General features: G+C 64.7%; 2 protein-coding genes across 5 annotated transcripts; both read right to left on the bottom strand.

Moving 5' to 3' along the window:
* Positions 1–1,173: 1,173 nt before the first annotated feature.
* LIN7B (lin-7 cell polarity scaffold B) lies at positions 1,174–4,983 on the bottom strand. 2 transcript variants are annotated; one of them, XM_075915863.1, is made up of 6 exons: positions 4,831–4,983; positions 4,494–4,612; positions 3,893–3,964; positions 3,318–3,527; positions 3,021–3,184; positions 1,174–2,654 (listed from the first exon to the last, which is right to left on the bottom strand). In XM_075915863.1, exons 1-6 carry the CDS (start codon positions 4,868–4,870, stop codon positions 2,633–2,635), a joined length of 627 nt encoding a protein of 208 aa, XP_075771978.1. In that variant the 5' UTR covers positions 4,871–4,983; the 3' UTR covers positions 1,174–2,632. The 2 variants fall into 2 exon arrangements, with proteins under 2 accessions (XP_075771978.1, XP_075771977.1); XM_075915862.1 differs by lacking the exon at positions 4,831–4,983 and having other exon boundaries at positions 4,494–4,777.
* A 971-nt stretch (positions 4,984–5,954) lies between these two features.
* On the bottom strand, positions 5,955–14,762 carry SNRNP70 (small nuclear ribonucleoprotein U1 subunit 70). Of its 3 annotated transcripts, none has more exons than XM_075915856.1 (10): positions 14,609–14,762; positions 13,756–13,915; positions 13,532–13,594; positions 12,960–13,014; positions 12,739–12,803; positions 12,581–12,643; positions 11,758–11,839; positions 8,291–8,392; positions 6,964–7,051; positions 5,955–6,759 (listed from the first exon to the last, which is right to left on the bottom strand). In XM_075915856.1, the coding sequence occupies exons 2-10, from the start codon at positions 13,900–13,902 to the stop codon at positions 6,120–6,122; spliced, it is 1,305 nt and encodes a 434-aa protein (XP_075771971.1). In that variant the 5' UTR covers positions 13,903–13,915; positions 14,609–14,762; the 3' UTR covers positions 5,955–6,119. The 3 variants fall into 3 exon arrangements, with proteins under 3 accessions (XP_075771971.1, XP_075771972.1, XP_075771973.1); XM_075915857.1 differs by having other exon boundaries at positions 13,756–13,912; positions 14,609–14,760; XM_075915858.1 differs by lacking the exons at positions 11,758–11,839; positions 12,581–12,643; positions 12,739–12,803; ... (2 more) ...; positions 13,756–13,915; positions 14,609–14,762 and adding an exon at positions 8,571–11,082.
* Between the last annotated feature and the right edge of the window lie 1,867 nt (positions 14,763–16,629).

The following is a 16,629-nucleotide window of genomic DNA, read 5'->3' as shown; positions in this document are numbered from 1 at the left end:
GGCCCCTTTAAGGGAACCCTGAAGGACGGGCCGCCTCGCCAATGGGCGGCCGCCAGAGCCCGGGGCGGCCGCAAAGTCCCTCCCAGGCGCGGGGGTGGGAGGGGGCGGCTCCGAGCGCCGGGGTCCGGCGGCCAATGGCTGAGGGGCTGCCGGGCGGGGGAGCCAATGAGGGAGTCCGGGAGGCGGGGCTCACTTTTAGGATGATGTCATCCGGTGTGCGGCGGGCGGGAGGGGGGCATAGGGGCAAATCACACGCCGGGGAATTGCCCCAACCCCGCCCCCTGGGGAAATGCATCCCCCCCGGGAATTATCCCAGCCCCCCCCTCCAGGAAATGCATCCCCCCGGGAATTATCCCAGCCCCCCCTCCAGGAAATGCATCCCCCCGGGAATTATCCCCCCCCCGAATTGCTCCAGTCCCCTGCTCTGGGAAACCTCCCCCCCCCAGGGAATTGTCCCAGCAAACTTGGGGCAGGCTGCCTAGGGGGTGCAAAGATTGGGGGATGGTTCTAGGGTGGAGGCAGGTAGCACCAGCCTGTCCAACCCACCCGGGGGGGGGGGGGAGGGCTTGCCCCACATTGCACTTCCTGCCCCCGAGCCAGCATCCCTGGAAACACCGCTGTGTGGGTACCAGCCTGGCCCCGCAGGGTCAGGTCCCCGGGGGGTTGGGTTTCTCTCCGCCCCACGGTGGGGGACCAGGGAGGGAGGGCCCCCCAGCTCCATGCCCTCTCCTTGCTAACTCCATGAACCCCAGAAACCTCCCCCTGCCTAGGACCACCTGGCTGTGGCCCTCACCCCCCCAGCCCTGAGTTGGCTCCTGTGTGGCCCAGGGCAGGGCTGTCAGCCCACCGGAGGCAGCTCCCCCAGGGTCCGGGGAGCAAGCTAGGGAACAACCTCCTGGTCTGGGAAAAACGGCCACCTCATTAGCTACCTGATTCTACACTGGGGCCGAGGATGGCGTTAGCCCTGCCGCAGGCAGACGGACAGAGCCTGGAGCAAACATCCCTTCCCCACACAGCGGGAGCGGCTGCCCCACAGCCAGAGCCAGAAGTGAAATCACCTCTCCACTCGCCCCAGCGAGTCCCCCTTTGCCCCCTGGGGGTCATGCTCCGCGAGCAGGGACTGCGGCCACCCCGGGATCGAGGCACAAAGGACACAGACATGCACACCCCAGACTCAGTCGCATCGTTTTATTCACAGTCAGGCAGCCCCCCCTTCTTCCAGCAGAGGCGGGAGCCGCAGCAAAGGGCACGAACGTTTGTGACTGGAAGAGGGACAGACAGCAGGGACTGAGAGCGGGAGGCACCCGTTGGCTCCCCTTCCCTCCCAGAGCCAAGAGAGAACCCAGGAGTCCTGGCTCCCAGCACCCCCCTGCTCTAACCACTAGCCTCCACTCCCCTCCCAGAGCCAAGAGAGAACCCAGGAGTCCTGGCTCCCAGCACCCCCCCCTGCTCTAACCACTAGCCTCCACTCCCCTCCCAGAGCCAAGAGAGAACCCAGGAGTCCTGGCTCTCAGCACCCCCCCTGCTCTAACCACTAGCCTCCACTCCCCTCCCAGAGCCAAGAGAGAACCCAGGAGTCCTGGCTCTCAGCACCCCCCCCTGCTCTAACCACTAGCCTCCACTCCCCTCCCAGAGCCAAGAGAGAACCCAGGAGTCCTGGCTCCCAGCCGCACCCTCTGACTCCCTCCCTGGGAATCTCACCCTTGTAGTTCCCTGGCAGACTCAGCAGCCAAACCAGAAAAACAGACTTGAGGGGGGTGACTCACTGAGGGAGGGGCGCATCCCTGATTCCCAAGCTCCATTTCCCACCCCCAGCTCACCTGGGGAGCAGGCAGGGAGCTCAGCCCCACCTGCCCTGGAAGGGGCAGGAGAAGGGAGCTATGGGGGATGTCAGGGACCAGAAATGATGCTGCAGGTTGGGAGTGAGGGGCACCAGCAGGGCTGGGGGGACAGAGCTTGGGGGGGGCAGGGGCTTCTGGCAGGAGTGAGGGGCACCAGCAGAGCTGGAGGCAGGAGCTAGGGGCACCGGCAGGGGTGGGGGGCCGGGGCCGAGCTGCTGGCCGGAGAGAGGGGCACTAACACCCTACACAGGACATACCCCAGTGATCCCCCACCCCCCCAAGCAGCGAGTTCGCCACCTGGTGGCCACTCACTGAACTGCACCATAAACACATACTGGATCAGGGCCCTTCTGGGGTGGGGTGCAGGGACAGGGCAGACGCGGACCCCTCGCCCAGCACCGGGACACGGCCCCTCTGGGCTGGGCACACGGGGACCCCTCGCTTGGCACTGGGATGGGTCGAGGGGCAAAGACACACAAGAATTTGGGACAGGAAGTGAAGGCGAATCCCGTACAGTGGGTGGTTTGGGGGCAGTGCATTTCTCCGGGATTCCCCCCCCTTCCCTGCCTTCAGCAGAGCCCTCCCCCCCCCCCCGACCACCAGAGTCTCGGGTGCCGGATTCCCACCGGCTCACGCACAAGGGGCAGTTTTAAATAGGGGAATAAATAAATACGGTTCACGGCAGGGCCGGTGTGGTCCCGATAAATAGACCCAGCTCCACAGAAAAACTGGGGGGAGATGTGGGAGGCCGGGCGGGGGCCCAGCCTCCCCAGCACGGGACCTGACAGGGGTTATCCCCGCGACTCCAGAGACCTGGGGAGAGAACAGAGGGAGACATGAGTCGCAGCAGAAACCGGGGGGAGCAGCGAGATTTTGGGGTGCTGGTACCGGGAGATTTGGGAGGCCCTTAGGTGTAGCAGGGTGCTGGCGCCAGTGGCGGGGAATGTGGGGGGGGGCTCTTACGAGTAGCTGTGGTGCTGCTGGCGCCAGTGGGGGGGTTGGGGAGGATGTGAGGAGGAATCGGGGCGGTTGGGGAGCTTGGGGGGAAGCTTCCCTCACAAATAGCTGCGGTGCCACTGGTGATGTAGGGGGATTTGGAGGGTTTGGGGGGCTCTTATGAGTAGCTGTGGGTACTGCTGGCCCCTGCAGGGGGTGAGGGGGGGCTCGGGGGGCCCTTACGAGTAGCTATGGTGCTGCTGGCGCCGGCGGGCCGTGCGCATCTTCTCGAAGCGGGCCTCCATCTCCTCCAGCACCTTGGGCGTGTAGCGCACGACCAGCTTCACGGTGCCCTGCGCCGCCTTCAGCAGCTCCACCGCCTTCTCGTGCTGCTCCCCCTCCACGCTCTGCACCGCCGGACAGACGGACACGTGGCAGGGTCAGAGGGGACGGACGCTCCCGCCGCGGATGCCCTCCCCCGCTCGCTGCCTCAGTTTCCCTGCGCCCTCAGTCCAGCCGCCCCCGAGCTCCCCCGCTCACCACGCCGTTGACAGACAGCAGCTGGTCGCCCCGCTTGAGGCCTCCGTGCCGGTCGGCCACGCCGCCAGGGATGACGCGGGAGATGTAGATGGGTGAGTTCTGTTCCTTGCCGCCCATGATGTTGAACCCGAGCCCCTCGTCCGTCTTGGGCAGCTCCACCACCCGGGGGTGGGCGTGGCCCTCGCTTGCCGCGAACGCCGCCACCGTGGCCTGCGGGCAGAGACCCAGGGTGCTGGGGGGGGGGGGCAGGCGGAGGGACCCTACGCCCCGCACCTCTGCCCCAGTCCCTAAGGTTAGGCCCAGGCCTCAGGGGCAGCTCGGATCCCTGGGGGGCAGGACCTAGGCCCAGATCCCAGGAGCCAGAGGGTCTCCGGTGGGGAGGGAGTCGGGATTCCCAGGGGGTTACTTAGGTTCCGATTTCACAGGGTCCCAAAACCCAGGAGGCAGGATTCCTGGGGGGAGGGGGTTACCTCGGCCCACATCTTGGGGTGTCCAGGACAATACCTTGGGCCAGATATCGGGGGCAGAGGGTCCCCAGGGCACACCTAGGCCCAGATCTCAGGGGGCAGAAGTACCTTGGCCGTGGCATGGGCCCGGATCTCGGCGCTGCCCGCGATCTCCAGCGTGTCATAGAGCTGCTCATAAACCTGGTGGTGGAGACGAGGAGGAGGGGCTGTCAGGGCGAGGGCTGGGGATCCCAGAAGTCCGGACAGTGACCATCGAATGCCAGGGGAAGGGAGATGGGGGGGGGGGCTGGGCCAGGGCACGGGGGCTGCAGTGGACTCAGTGTGGAGACGGGGTTCCCCTAGGGGGCCAAGCAGGAGACGAAGCCCCTGGGGGTGCAAAATGGGGTGTGGTGAGGGGATTCCCGGGGTACAGGTCGCGTGTGGGGGTGGAACCCCCTGGAGGTGAAGGGAGAGGGGGCCGGGCAGGAGCCTCTGCAGGGACACGGTGCTGGGGACAGAGTAGGGGTTCAGGCAGCTGCAGCGACTGTGCCGGGGGGGGGGGGGGGGGGGAGACGCAGCATGGGGTTGGGGTGCAGGGGGGCTGAGGCAGGTGCAGGGAATGCACAATGCACAGGTGGGATGCACAGGGGAATGGGGGGGCTGCCAGGGCACTTGGGGGGGGCTGCACAGGGCAATGGGGGGGCTGCACAGGGCAATGGGGGGGTCTCACCTCGCGGATGGCCAAGCAGAACTTGCTCTGCAGAACTCGCTGCAGGGTCTGCAGCTTGTGGGGGGGCAGCTCCCCGCTTCGCTGCAACCGCTCCAGCAGCTCCACCGCACGCGCCACGTCTGCACGGTTTGGGGGGGGCGTCACAGGGGGGCAGAGACCCCCCCCAAAACTAACTGCCTGCCCCCCCGCGTCTCCCTGAGCCCCCCCAGCCACTGCTGCCCCAGCACCCCCCGCACCTGCCCCAGGCATCTCCGAGCCCCCGCCTGCCCTAGCGCCCTCCCCCCCGGCGCACGGGTCCTGCCCCCCCCGCCCCGTGCACCTGCCCGCGGCCCCTTACCCCGCTCCAGCCCCAGCGGCTCGCTGCTCAGCGCTGCCATCTTCACGCACCGGCCCCGCCCCACGTTGCACCGGCGAGGGGGGGGGGAAGAGTCTCGGACTCACACCCGGCGGGGGGGGGTTGCTCTGCGCGCACGTGGGCGCGGGGCGCGCGCATGTTCGGCCGCACACGCGGGCTCCGTGTCGGGGGGGGGGTGTGAAGACGCACAAGGGGCCGGGCTTAGGGAGGGGGGGCGGTTTGCAGCCCGATAGCCTCTGCCCCCAACCTTCCACCCCCTCCCCCCTCCGGGGTCAACCCTACCCCCAGCCCAGCAGCAGACCCCTGCCCCCCCTTCTCCCCCTCAGGGCCCAGGCTGTGCCATCCACCCCCCCCACTCAGCTTGCTCCCCCATGGGGGACCCCCACCGTGCCTCTGTCCAGAGAGCAGCCACGGGAGTGTGTGGTGGATAGGAGGGGGGGGGGGCAGAGCCCACCCCACTCAGCAGCTGGGGGGTGGGAAAGGCCAGGCAGGAGCCTGGCACATCTTGCCTCCCTCCAGCCCCACGGCTGTGGCCAGACCTGCCGTCCCCCTGGGATGGGTGTGCAGGGCTGGGCCTCTCTTCTCCCCTTTGGCCTCAGAGCGAATGAGGAACGTGGGCCAATAGTGGGGCCTGGGGGGAAGCTGCAACGCTCCACCCCGGGGGCTGGGGACCAGCACGGCCCCCTCCAAGGCCCTGCACTCGCTCCTAGCGCTCACTGGGCACGGGCTGCAGAGAGGGCCTAGGAACGCTGCAGGGATCAGGTCGGGGACAGGCAAGGGGCACCCCGCAGCCAGCAGCGTAACAGCTAGAGGGCAGAGCACACGGGCTGGGAAACACGCCTGGGAGGTAGGGACCCTGGATGGGGGGGGTAATCAGCTGAGCTGCCTGCACCACAGTCTGGGGTGACAACAGAGGGATCCGGCCCAGAGGGTCCTTGGGCTGATGACACACGGCTGGATCGTCCACCTCGTGTCCACAATTCAAGGCTGCTCCTTGAGGGCAGAGCTCCAGCCCGCCTGCCCGCAGGGCTGCCCGAGGTGCCGGTGCCCACAGCCCTGCTCTGCCTAGCCACAGCCCCCCGCACGCGACCCCAGCACAGCACAGAAACATCAAAACCCCTTTATTGTGGTTAAAGAAAAGCAGGTGCAGCCGCCCAGGGCTCTATACAGACGTCGGGGTGGGGGAGTCACGCTACAGAAACGGGGGGACAAACTTACCCACCTAAAATAAAAAGGGGAGGGAGAGGCCAGGCCGGCCGGGGGCTGCCCCGTCACTCCAGGGGGGGCTCCATCAGGTACCCGTTCTCTGTGGACATGTAGCCATCTCCGGACTGCATGGACTCCTGGTCCAGGAACATGTCCTGGCTGGTCTCCTCCAGCGGCTCAGCCATGCCGTTGTCCTGGCCAGGCCGCTCATCCCGCTTCTCGGCGCCGCGCTCGCCCCGCTCCCCCCGCTCCCGCTTGTGCTCCCGGTCCCGGTCGCGGTCCCGCCGGCGCTCCCGGTCGCGGTCCCGCTCCCTGTCGCGGTCCCGGTGGCTGCGCCGGCGGTCCCGCTCCCGCTCCCTGTCCCGCTCCCTGCCCTTCTCCTCGCCCTCCAGCTTCAGCTCCAGCCTGTCCATGCCCAGCTCGCCCAGCGGCACCTCCTCCGCCTGGGCATCCCCCCCCTCGGGCAGCTCCTCCTTCTTCTCCCGCTCCCGCTCCCTGTCCCGCTTGCGATCCCGGCTGCGGCTGCGCCGCTTGCGCTCCCGCTCCTTGTCCTTGTCCTTGCTGCGCTCCTGGCTCCGCTTCCGCTCCTCCTTCTCCCGGCTGCGGGTACGGCGCCGGCGCTCCCTGGACCGGCTGCGCCGACGCTCCCGCTCCTTGTCCCGTTCCCGGCTCCGGTCCCGCCTGTCGCGCTCCCGTTCCCGCTCCCTGCAAGGAGAGGGGCCCGTGGGCGTTAACAGCGGGCCCAGGCTGCGCGCCCCATCAGCTCTGCAGCCCCTCCCGCTCCCAGACAGGCCCACAATACTCCCCACTCCCACAATGCACCTAGAAAGCCCCACCCCTCCGGCCAGCAGGGGCACTGCAGACACTCCTGCAGCCCTCCGCACCCAATGGGGGCTGCCCCCCACTCACCGTTCATCGTATCTGGAGGTGTCGTCGCGGCCAGAATGCCTGATGTTGACGTCGGCACCACCCCTCCGGGTGCCCCCCAAGCCACCGCCTACGAAGAAAGCGGAGTTATCGAACGCCATGTCCCGGGAGGGGCCTGCAGGGCTCCCCACTCTGTGAACGGGACCAAATCAACACCTGCCCTGGCCTTGCCCGTGGGGGCGCTGAGGGGGGCAGGGCAGTGGCAGCAGGCGCCATGGGGCAGACTCCTTAGAGCGGTGGTCTCCAACCTTTTTACACCCAAGATCACTTTTTACATTTCAGAACAGGGAAGATCTACCGCCCCGCCCCTTCCTGGAAGCCCCGCCCTCTCTATTCTCCTCCTGTCCATCACTTGCTATCCCCAGCCCTTACTTACACACTCTGATAAAGTTTATTTTTAAATTATGCGATACATACAATTAAAATAACGTGTTTATAGTTATGAAATAAATGGTCTGTTTTTATTCATGCTATTTAAATCTAAAATGAAGCATTTATAATTATACATTTTGGGGGACAGTACTGCGGCTGGGGGCAGGGGAGAGGGAACAGGGTGCTGGGAGGGGAGAGGACAGTGTCCTGCAGCAGGGGAGAGGGCGCCAGTGGGCACAGAGTTCAGGAAGTGGGGACGGGAATAGGGACAGAGTTCTGTAGCTGGGGACAGGAGAGTGGGGACCGAGTTCTGTGGCTGAGGCCAGGGGAGTGGGGACCGAGTTCTGTGGCTCCGGAGTGGGGGCTGGAGAGTGGGGTCCAATGGAGGCAGAGAGTCCCCTACATCTCCCCCCTCCCAGCATTCCCCCCCTCCCCCCGCCAGGGAAATCAGCGCGTGCCTGCCCCGGGGCCAGCACCCCCCCCCCCCCGTGCAAGAAAGCCCCGCACGCACATGACCCTCCCCTCCCCCCGCGCAGGGAAGCCCCGCAAGCACTTGTCCCCGTGCCGGGAAGGCGCACGCAAACGCTTGCTCCGGGGCCAACCCCGCGCGCACGCCGGGAAACCCCCTGCGCGCCTCCCGCGGGGCTGACTCACCCCCCTGTGCGGTGCAGGAGGCCGGCAGAGCAGCTAGTGCACTTCTGGAATTGCCGGAAGTGGCGCTAAGCTGCGGGACTTCTGAAGCCAACACTACCTCTTGAGGTAAGTAGTGGGGCTTCTGGGGGGTAGGAGGGAAATGGGGGCGGGGCGGACAGGACACCTCGCGAGCGACCAGTAGCTCGCGATCGACCTGTTGGTGACCATGGCCTTAGAGGCTACGCACAGAGCCGCAGACCTGATCCGTGGCGCGCCCCCCCCCCAGGTTCTGGCAGGTACTCACCCAGCCTGCGGGGGCGCCAACCCTTGACTGTCCGGCCTCTCTCCACGTCCACCAGCACTCTCCTGCCATCAATTTTCTTGCCGTCTGCATGTTTGTATGCCGCTGTAACACAGTGGGGTGTCCACAAGGGTGGAGGGGGCGCCACTGTTAGCACCAACCTCTCACTCAAGCCCGCCCGCCCCCTCCTGGACACACACAGCTCCCCCCCCCCCGCCCACCTGCCCCATGGCTCCCCAGAGCCGGCTGAGGGGCTGCCCCGCCCTGCTGTAGAGTGGCTTGCCTTGAGGCCCCCCTCCCACAGCTTGCTGCCTAGTCTTTGGCAGCCCAGGACGCCCCAACTCCATCGAGGCTGGAGACCCGCAAGCCACAGCTGCAGGGTGAAGGGGGCAGCCCCTCGCCCCCCAGAGCTGCAAGGAAAGGAAGGTTACTGACACATCAGATACCTGCATTTGCCCCGCTCTTCCCCACGCCACGCTCACTGCGTGGGACCCCTGCGAGAGGGGGCACAGAAAGCCCACGGCTGCTGCCCCCCACCCCAGCCAGCCAGCTAACCCCCAATCCGCCATGCAGCCCCCCCAAAGCAGGGGGTATTACACCTACAGGAAGGAGGGGGAGGAATCTGTGTACAACCGAGGGGTGGCACCGCGCAAAGGTTTTCCAGTCTGACACCTGGCTGGCATTGCCCCCGCTGCTCCCCGCCTGTCGTCACCAGAGGAACAGACTACAGATCGCTACGTGGCGGCTACAGGTGGCGCCGAGGCAACGGGGGGAGGAGGGGGCGCTAGGTGGGCACCGCTCACGAGAAGGAAATAAAAGCGTTTACCTGGAGAAACTACTTACAAAACATTTCAACTTAGCGCCTCAACTCAACGCGTCAGGCTGCTAGCGTGGGCGTGAGAGGCCGGGCTCCGCCCCGTGCCCCCGGCCGAGGCACTGGCATTTGGGGGCAGTGGCGTGGCTGCCCAGCGACACCTCGCTGCCTTACCTGTCCTGGCAGCGGCGTAGGTGCACCCCCAAAGGAGGCACAGTCCCCCGCCCCCCTCCTGCACCCCACAGGAGCTGGGGTGCGACAGCACTTAGGGGACACTTACCAGCCCCACATTGCCTCAGCGTGCAGCCCCCTCCCAGCCTGCCCGGGGGGCCGTGGCAGGATTCCTTCCCTGCCCTGGCCCCTCGTTGCCAGCTGGCTGGCTGGCTGGCAAGGGGGGACAGCTGTTCGCTCAGCCTAGCAGAGCGCCCTAGCCACAGGGACAGGCCCCACCCCCAACCACCTCCGTCCAAGGCACTTGTGGGGAAACTCGGCCCCCGGGGAGTCCCCGATGCCAACACAGCACACCCCCAGGGGAGAGGGAGAACCTGTGCTGCCCTGGCTACGGGCTCCTCGCTGGCCCGGTGCTCCCGAGCAGGCAGGGGTCCCGTCCCAGGACTGTTCGTCTGTGGTGCTGGTCCCGGCCAGGAGAGGCCGTGGCTTACCTGAGACCAACCTTACATTCACCTTTCTACCAAGACACCCTGACAGACCCTCTCCTCCTCGCCACTGAGCCTCGGCCGGCTGCTCCACTCCCCTGCGCTCACATCGCTCCGGGCTGGGCTCAAAGGGACGCTGGATCCCTGAGATCCCTTGGCAGCACCCGCCACAGATCCCTGGCTTCCTCCCACAGGCCAGCTGGGAGCAAAGTTCAGCCTAGCCCTGCACCCTCCCCCGGTCCAGAGGTTGGCAGCACAGCTGCTGGGGCCAGGACGTGAGAGCTCACGCGGGAACCACAGCCCCATCCCCCTGCACAGTCTGATCCGGAGAGCCAAAGCGGCTGGAGCTCTTCGGGATGCCCCTCAAGGCTGCTCCCCCCTCCTCCCCGTGCTCTCACCCCTCCAGGAGGGGCCGCCAGAGAACTCAGCAGCCAGCGCCCAGGGCGGGCGGGTCCTCAAAGCCCAGCCCCCAGCCCCCACGGGCAGCATTACAGGGTGGGCAGGGCCCTGGCTAGGGAGTGTGATGTGACTACCATTAAATGTACCGCCTGCCTGCATGCCAACCCTTCCAGTCCATGGCAGGGGCCTGTCTCTGTGAGCTGCGGGGCACCAGTCCGAGGCTCAGCAGAGACTGAGGCCCCAACCGGGCCCCACGTGAGGGCGCTGCAACGGCTGCCTGTGCCGGGGCAGTCGGAGGAGCTATTCGACCTCATCTCGCGGCTCACGGCAGGACTCGAATATTCCCCTCCCCGCTCGAATGTGACAAAGCTCACAGCACTTCAGGGGCTGCCTCAGACCCGCAGGGCCTGGGCAGTGAGACCCCCAAGGGAGACGGGGGAGCTGGGAGTTTCCAGCAGAGCGTGCCTCCAGCTGGAGGCCGGGACGGGGATTAGCACACTGCCTGGGCTCTGGTGGCATTGGGGGATTCAGAGTGAGAACGACGCAGCCAATGCTGTGAGCTCCCCCTCAGCAGCGCTGACGAGGGGACAGGACTGAAACCCAGCCCTGGGACGTATTCGAGTCCTGCTTCATCAGCCACATGGAAGCAAAGGACACAGCCCTGCCCTGGCTGCCTTCACTACTTCTGGTGGGAATTCGGAGCCTGCACCCCACCCTCCGGTCTCCACCCGGCAAGAGAGCGGAAACCGGACGAGAGTGCAAGCATCTCCGGTCCCCTGCCCCGGCAGGAGCTGCTCTGAGCACGCAAGTGCCTACCGCTGCTGGGCCCTGGCTGGTGTGTAGGTGTAGGGGTGCTGTGAATTCTTACCAACATACAAACCCTTATACCAACCATACACTGAGGTGTTGTATGGGGGAGCATTACATCAGCTGCAAGCCAGCAGTGGCAATAGCCATCAGAAAGGTGGCTGCAGTGACAACAAGAACACAGAATTAATACACCCCTCCTCCCGACGCAGCGCTCACAACACAGTCGCTAGAGTCAAGACACAACCGTCACCGCAGCGCGGCCGCCTGCTTCCGCAACAGCTCGCGAGGGCCTGCCCTGGCCCCCCCCTTGAGCCAAGCCCCCCCCCCCCCAGCTGTGCCTCTCTTGGGCTCAGCCTTGGGGTGGGGGCAGGTTCGTGAAGGCCAGTTGTTGGGGGGGGGGGGCCTGAGCATAACCACTGCCCACCGGAGCACACGCACTCTCTCACACACACACCACGACCAGCAGCACCCCTGATTACATGAATCTGCAGTTATGGGAGGCAGGGGGACCCCGCAGGAGCATTAACCCACGGATGGCCGACACTGCGAGCCCCTGACCCTGCTGCTGCCATTGATCTCAAGCTCCGTGGGGGCAGGAGGCGCCCTGATGGCTGCTCTCGCCCGCCCCCCAGGGAGCAGGTAGTGGAAGCTGGGTATGCGCCGGCCCCATGCCGGCCCTGTGCTCCATTACTTACCTCCGGGAGCTTGAGGGCCGGGAACGGGATTGCATGGAGACGGAAAACATGCGCTTTAGGGAGAAGCAAAGAGGCCCAGGCAGGGGCGGTACTTACAGTGCATGTCTCGCTCGTGTTCGTACTCTATGAAGGCGTAGCCGCGTGGCTTCCCAGAACGCTTGCTGTACACCATGTAGATCTGGGGAGGGCAGGAAGCAAGTTACTGACCCAGAAACGGCTCCCCTGTGCCAACACACACTGCTTAGCCTCAGCTTCAGTTTGACACAAGCCACTGCCCCATAGCACCTTCTGTCATCTTAGTTAACACCTGGCACGCCAGCGGGAGGAGCTCAAGCACCAACTGGGGTGCAGGGCACACCAACTTCATTACAGCCTTTGGGGAGGAGTGGTCTAGAATGGGGGAGCCAGGAACACCCCCAAGGGCCCTGCCAACCAGACCGGGGAAGGATGGAGGGGACTTCCCATCCCCAAGCAAGCAAACAAGCCCCACAGCAAGGGCTTTGGGGTTCACCCCTGAGCAGGGACCTGTCCGGCGTCCCATCTCCAGGTGCAGCTGATCCCCACCGTAGCCCTGCAGGTACCTGGCCAAACCCCACGCACGAGAGTGCGTTACAGCCACTGTCTCAGCACTGAGCTGCCAGAGTCCAGGAGTCCACAGAGGCTACGACCCAAGGGATCTGCAGACTCCCAAGTCAAGGGGACCACCCACCCCACCCTAGCATTCATCTGTCCTGAAGACCCTGTCACTTCCCCAGGGCCAATCTGCTGCACTGGGAACAAGGGGGCTTTGTAAGTGGACTCTGTCTGCCAGGGTTTTCCCACCAGGGCCTGGCACGTCTCCCTGGGCACGACTCGGCCTGTGACCGACGGGCTACTTGAGGCTCATTGTAGGCAAGGCCTGTGGGCAGCAGCTTCTTACCCGCTTGATGGGGCCATAGACCTCGAATTCTCTTCTCAGCTTGGATTCTGTTGTGTCGTAGTTCTGTGGGGCAGAGCACAGGCTGAGATGGCTGCTACCAGGGTTGGGGAGAAGCAGGTGCCCGTGGATGGGGCGGTGGGCAGTTAGAAGGAACTTACCACTCTGGCTACGAAGAGGGTTTTGAAGGCATCTCCCTGGGCGTTGGGGTCATTGTGCGGGTCCCCTGGGGAGGGAGAGATCAGGAATAGGCACATGGAACGGATAGCAGGGAAACAAACTGCTGCCACCCTGAGCCCACGTTCACCCTCCCAGCTGCTGACTTGCCCCTGAGGTGGGAGTCAGAGCAACCCCCCCCCCCCGGACGGGACCCTCCACTCACACATCTTCAACTCGTTCTCCACCTCCTGCTGCCTCCGTTCAATCTTCTCTCGTCTCTGCAGGAAGGAAAAGGAAGGAGTGACAGGCCTGGACTCCACACAATGATGCTCCAGAGAGGGACCTCAGAAGGAAGGAATGACAGGACTGGACTCCACACAATGATGCTCCAGAGAGGGACCTCAGGATGGGACTCAAGGGGGGCTCTGAAGCCTTAGCCATGAGCACCCTTGAGACTCTCAAAGTGCTGCCGAATTCACTGCTTCCTCCTCGCTACTCGCCGCAGTGTTTTTCTCCCAATTCACAGGCTGGGACACCAGGCACTCCTCCCAAAGTCCTCACACGGAGTTAACAACAGAATGGCCAGGGAGAGGACCCAGAAGTCCTGGCTCCCAGCCCCAAGGTTCAATCACCAGACTATATAGGAGAAGGGATACCCAAGGGTGGCCAGAAGAGAACCTGGCAGCTCTGCCCTTCACCACACAGAGTGAAGCAGGTTATTTGTGGGGCGACCCAGATAACTCTCCCATGCCTTGGGAAGGGTGGGCTGACCCCTATGCTAGCAGGTGGCCATACCTTCCGCTCCATGCGCTCCTCACGGGTCTCGGCACGGGTGGGCGGAGGGGCATCGCGTGGGTCCTGGATGGGGGAGAATTATGTTAGCAGGGCATTGAGTGGGTGAGTGGCAGAGTTGGGCAGAAATGGAGGAGCCAGGAAGCTCTACAGTAGAGAAAGGGGGGTTGGAGGCAGCTAGCTCCTCCCCGCCCCATCAGCGCTGCCCTACTGGGGGGTGAGCTCACCTCAAACTCCCGGATGTACGGTGCGATGCCACAGTAGGGCTGGTTGTGGTGTTTCTCATGAGGCAGCTTCTCCAGTGGGGGCAGGTAGGGGATGGGGTCCCGGGGGGCAAAAAGCGCCAGTAGGTTGGGGGGCAGGAACTGCGTCATCTTGGGAGATCTGCTGGAGGAAAGAGAGGCCAGATCATTAGATCCCACAACAAACACACTCCCTCCAGCCACGTGTGTCCTCCCCCCCCCCCCGCCCCTGCCATAACCCAGCGGGCTTAGGGGCCAGCTAAACTCCTCATTTCCTGGGGTTTTGCTTCCCAGCTGCACCCCCCTCCCATCTCCTTCAGGAGAGCCAACGCCTCGGCAGCCCTGTCCGTCCTCTGCCCCCTCCCACTGCCCCCTGCTCCCCCCCCTCCCACTGCCCCCCGCCCCCTGCTCCCCCACTGCCCCCCTCCCACTGCCCCTCCCCCCTCCCACTGCCCCGCACCCCCTGCTCCCCCCTCCCCCTGCTCCCCCACTGCCCCTCCCCCTCCCACTGCCCCTCCCCCTCCCACTGCCCCCCGCCCCCTGCTCCCCCCCTCCCCCTGCTCCCCCACTGCCCCTCCCCCTCCCACTGCCCCCCGCCCCCCGCTGCCCCTCCCCCCTCCCACTGCTCCCCCACTTCCCCCCGCCCCCTCCCACTTCCCCCCGCCCCCTGCTCCCCCACTGCCCCTCCCCCCTCCCACTGCTCCCCCACTTCCCCCCGCCCCCTGCTCCCCCACTTCCCCCCGCCCAACTGGTCCCCCCGCCTCCTGCTCCCCCCAGTTCCCCCCCGGCCCCGCCTCCCACCCCGTGGTCCCCCCGCCCTCACCGACCCCCCCCTCACCGGCCGCGCCGCGCTCAGCTCTTCCCGCTGCCGCCTGCTCGGGGCCTGCTCCCTGCCCGCTCTGCGCATGCGTGTCCCTGTCACCGCGTCCGAATCCCTGCGCGGCCGGGACTCGCTCGGGGCGGGGCAAGGAGGCGCGAGGCCGCGCGCTGACGGAAGGGGCGGAGATGGAACTTGATCCCTCCGCAGCCGCAGGGAAAGTAGCGCCCGAACCCGGGCCAGGCAGACCATAATACTCGTCGCCGGCGGCGCTCTTGGCGCCGTGGTGTTGACCCCCGACCTGCGCCATAGCAACCAGGCCCTGACCCATGACGTATACCATGGCAACCGCACCCTGACTCCAACCCATGCCATAGCAACCGGGCCATGACCTTTGACCTGCACCTTAGCAACCAGATGCTGACATGTGACGTACACCGTGGCAACTGGATCATGACCCCTGACCTGCACCTTGGCAACCAGACTCTGACCCCTGACCTATGCCATAGCAACCAGGCCATGACCCCTGACCTGCACCTTGGTAACCAGACTCTGACCCCTGACCTATGCCATAGCAACCAGGCCATGACCCTGACCTGCACCTTGGTAACCGGACTCTGACCCCTGACCTATGCCATAGCAACCAGGCCATGACCCCTGACCTGCACCTTGGTAACCAGACTCTGACCCCTGACCTATGCCATAGCAACCAGGCCATGACCCCTGACCTGCACCTTGGCAACCAGACTCTGACCCCTGACCTATGCCATAGCAACTAGGCCATGACCCCTGACCTGCACCTTGGTAACCAGATTCTGACCCCTGACCTATGCCATAGCAACCAGGCCATGACCCCGACCTGTTATGGTACTGTATGTTTGACAACAGCCATTTGTACCATTGTTGTACCAAATTTTGTACAAAGTACCTGGCGTGGAGGTCAATGGAAAAGTTGAGTTGCAATCTGTCGGGTGTACTAATCCCGGTTAAATCCACGGCTCATGGCTGTAGCTGCCGATCTAACGATTGGCTACGTAATTGTAGCTAAACGTGTGCGTTGTTCCCAGATGCATTAACACCTGCGCCATAACAACGGGGCCACGACCCCTGACCTCCACCATAGCAACCGGGCCATGACCCCTGACCTCCACCATAGCAACCGGGCCACGACCCCCAATCTGTGCCATAGCAACCAGGACATGTCCCATAACCTATGCCATAGAAGCTGAGCCATGATCCCTGACCTGTACCATGGAACTGGGCCATAACCCCTGACCTGAATAGAAACCAGGCCATGACCCCTGACAGGACATGACATTCGACCTCCACCACAGCAACTGGTCCATGACCCCCAACATTCACCATGGCAACCAAGCTCAGGACCCCTGACCTACACCATAGCAGCCAGGGCATGACCCCCATCCAGCACCATAGCAACCGGGCCATGACCCCCAATTTACACCACATAAGGAGGCCATAACTGTGCCAGAACTTCACCCTAAGTTCCTCTGAACTTCACCTTCACTACCAGGCCATAACCCTCTGTGATGAAGTAGGGACTGTGGGGATTTTATACCCCTCATTATGTTGCATGTGATTCCTATTGGCTTGTAATAACCACCGTGTGCCTCAGTTTCCCTGGGCACCGCACCAATCCCTAGACAGGGATGGGAATTTCAGTGTGACAGCCTCCCCCACCTATACAATGGCTGACGCTTTGTGTTACCTGAGCTTGGGAAGGGGGGGGGGACCAGGTGACATCTTTTGCCCAGGAAGCAGGACAAAAGCCGTTGGCGGGGCTGGCTGCAGGACAGAGTCCATCTACTGGGTGTGTGGGTCAGTCTCAGCTGGCTTGGGGTGCAGGGTTGGGGGTCAGGGCCCTTGGCTCAGGGGCGCCCCTCCCCAAACTGGACTGTACTGACTGCTCCCGGTCCCTGTGCTGACAAGTCTGTGCTATGCTGTGTCCCTATCACCCCCTTCTGTTCTCCCTGCTGGCTGAGTCACATCTGGCTGCAGAGCCCGGTGACTCCCCCCCACACACC

This window comes from Pelodiscus sinensis, unplaced genomic scaffold, assembly GCF_049634645.1.
Source record: "Pelodiscus sinensis isolate JC-2024 unplaced genomic scaffold, ASM4963464v1 ctg154, whole genome shotgun sequence".
Taxonomy (NCBI): domain Eukaryota; kingdom Metazoa; phylum Chordata; order Testudines; family Trionychidae; genus Pelodiscus; species Pelodiscus sinensis.
The sequence above is the reverse complement of the archived record's forward strand: the minus strand, read 5'-3'. Positions and strand labels throughout refer to the sequence as shown.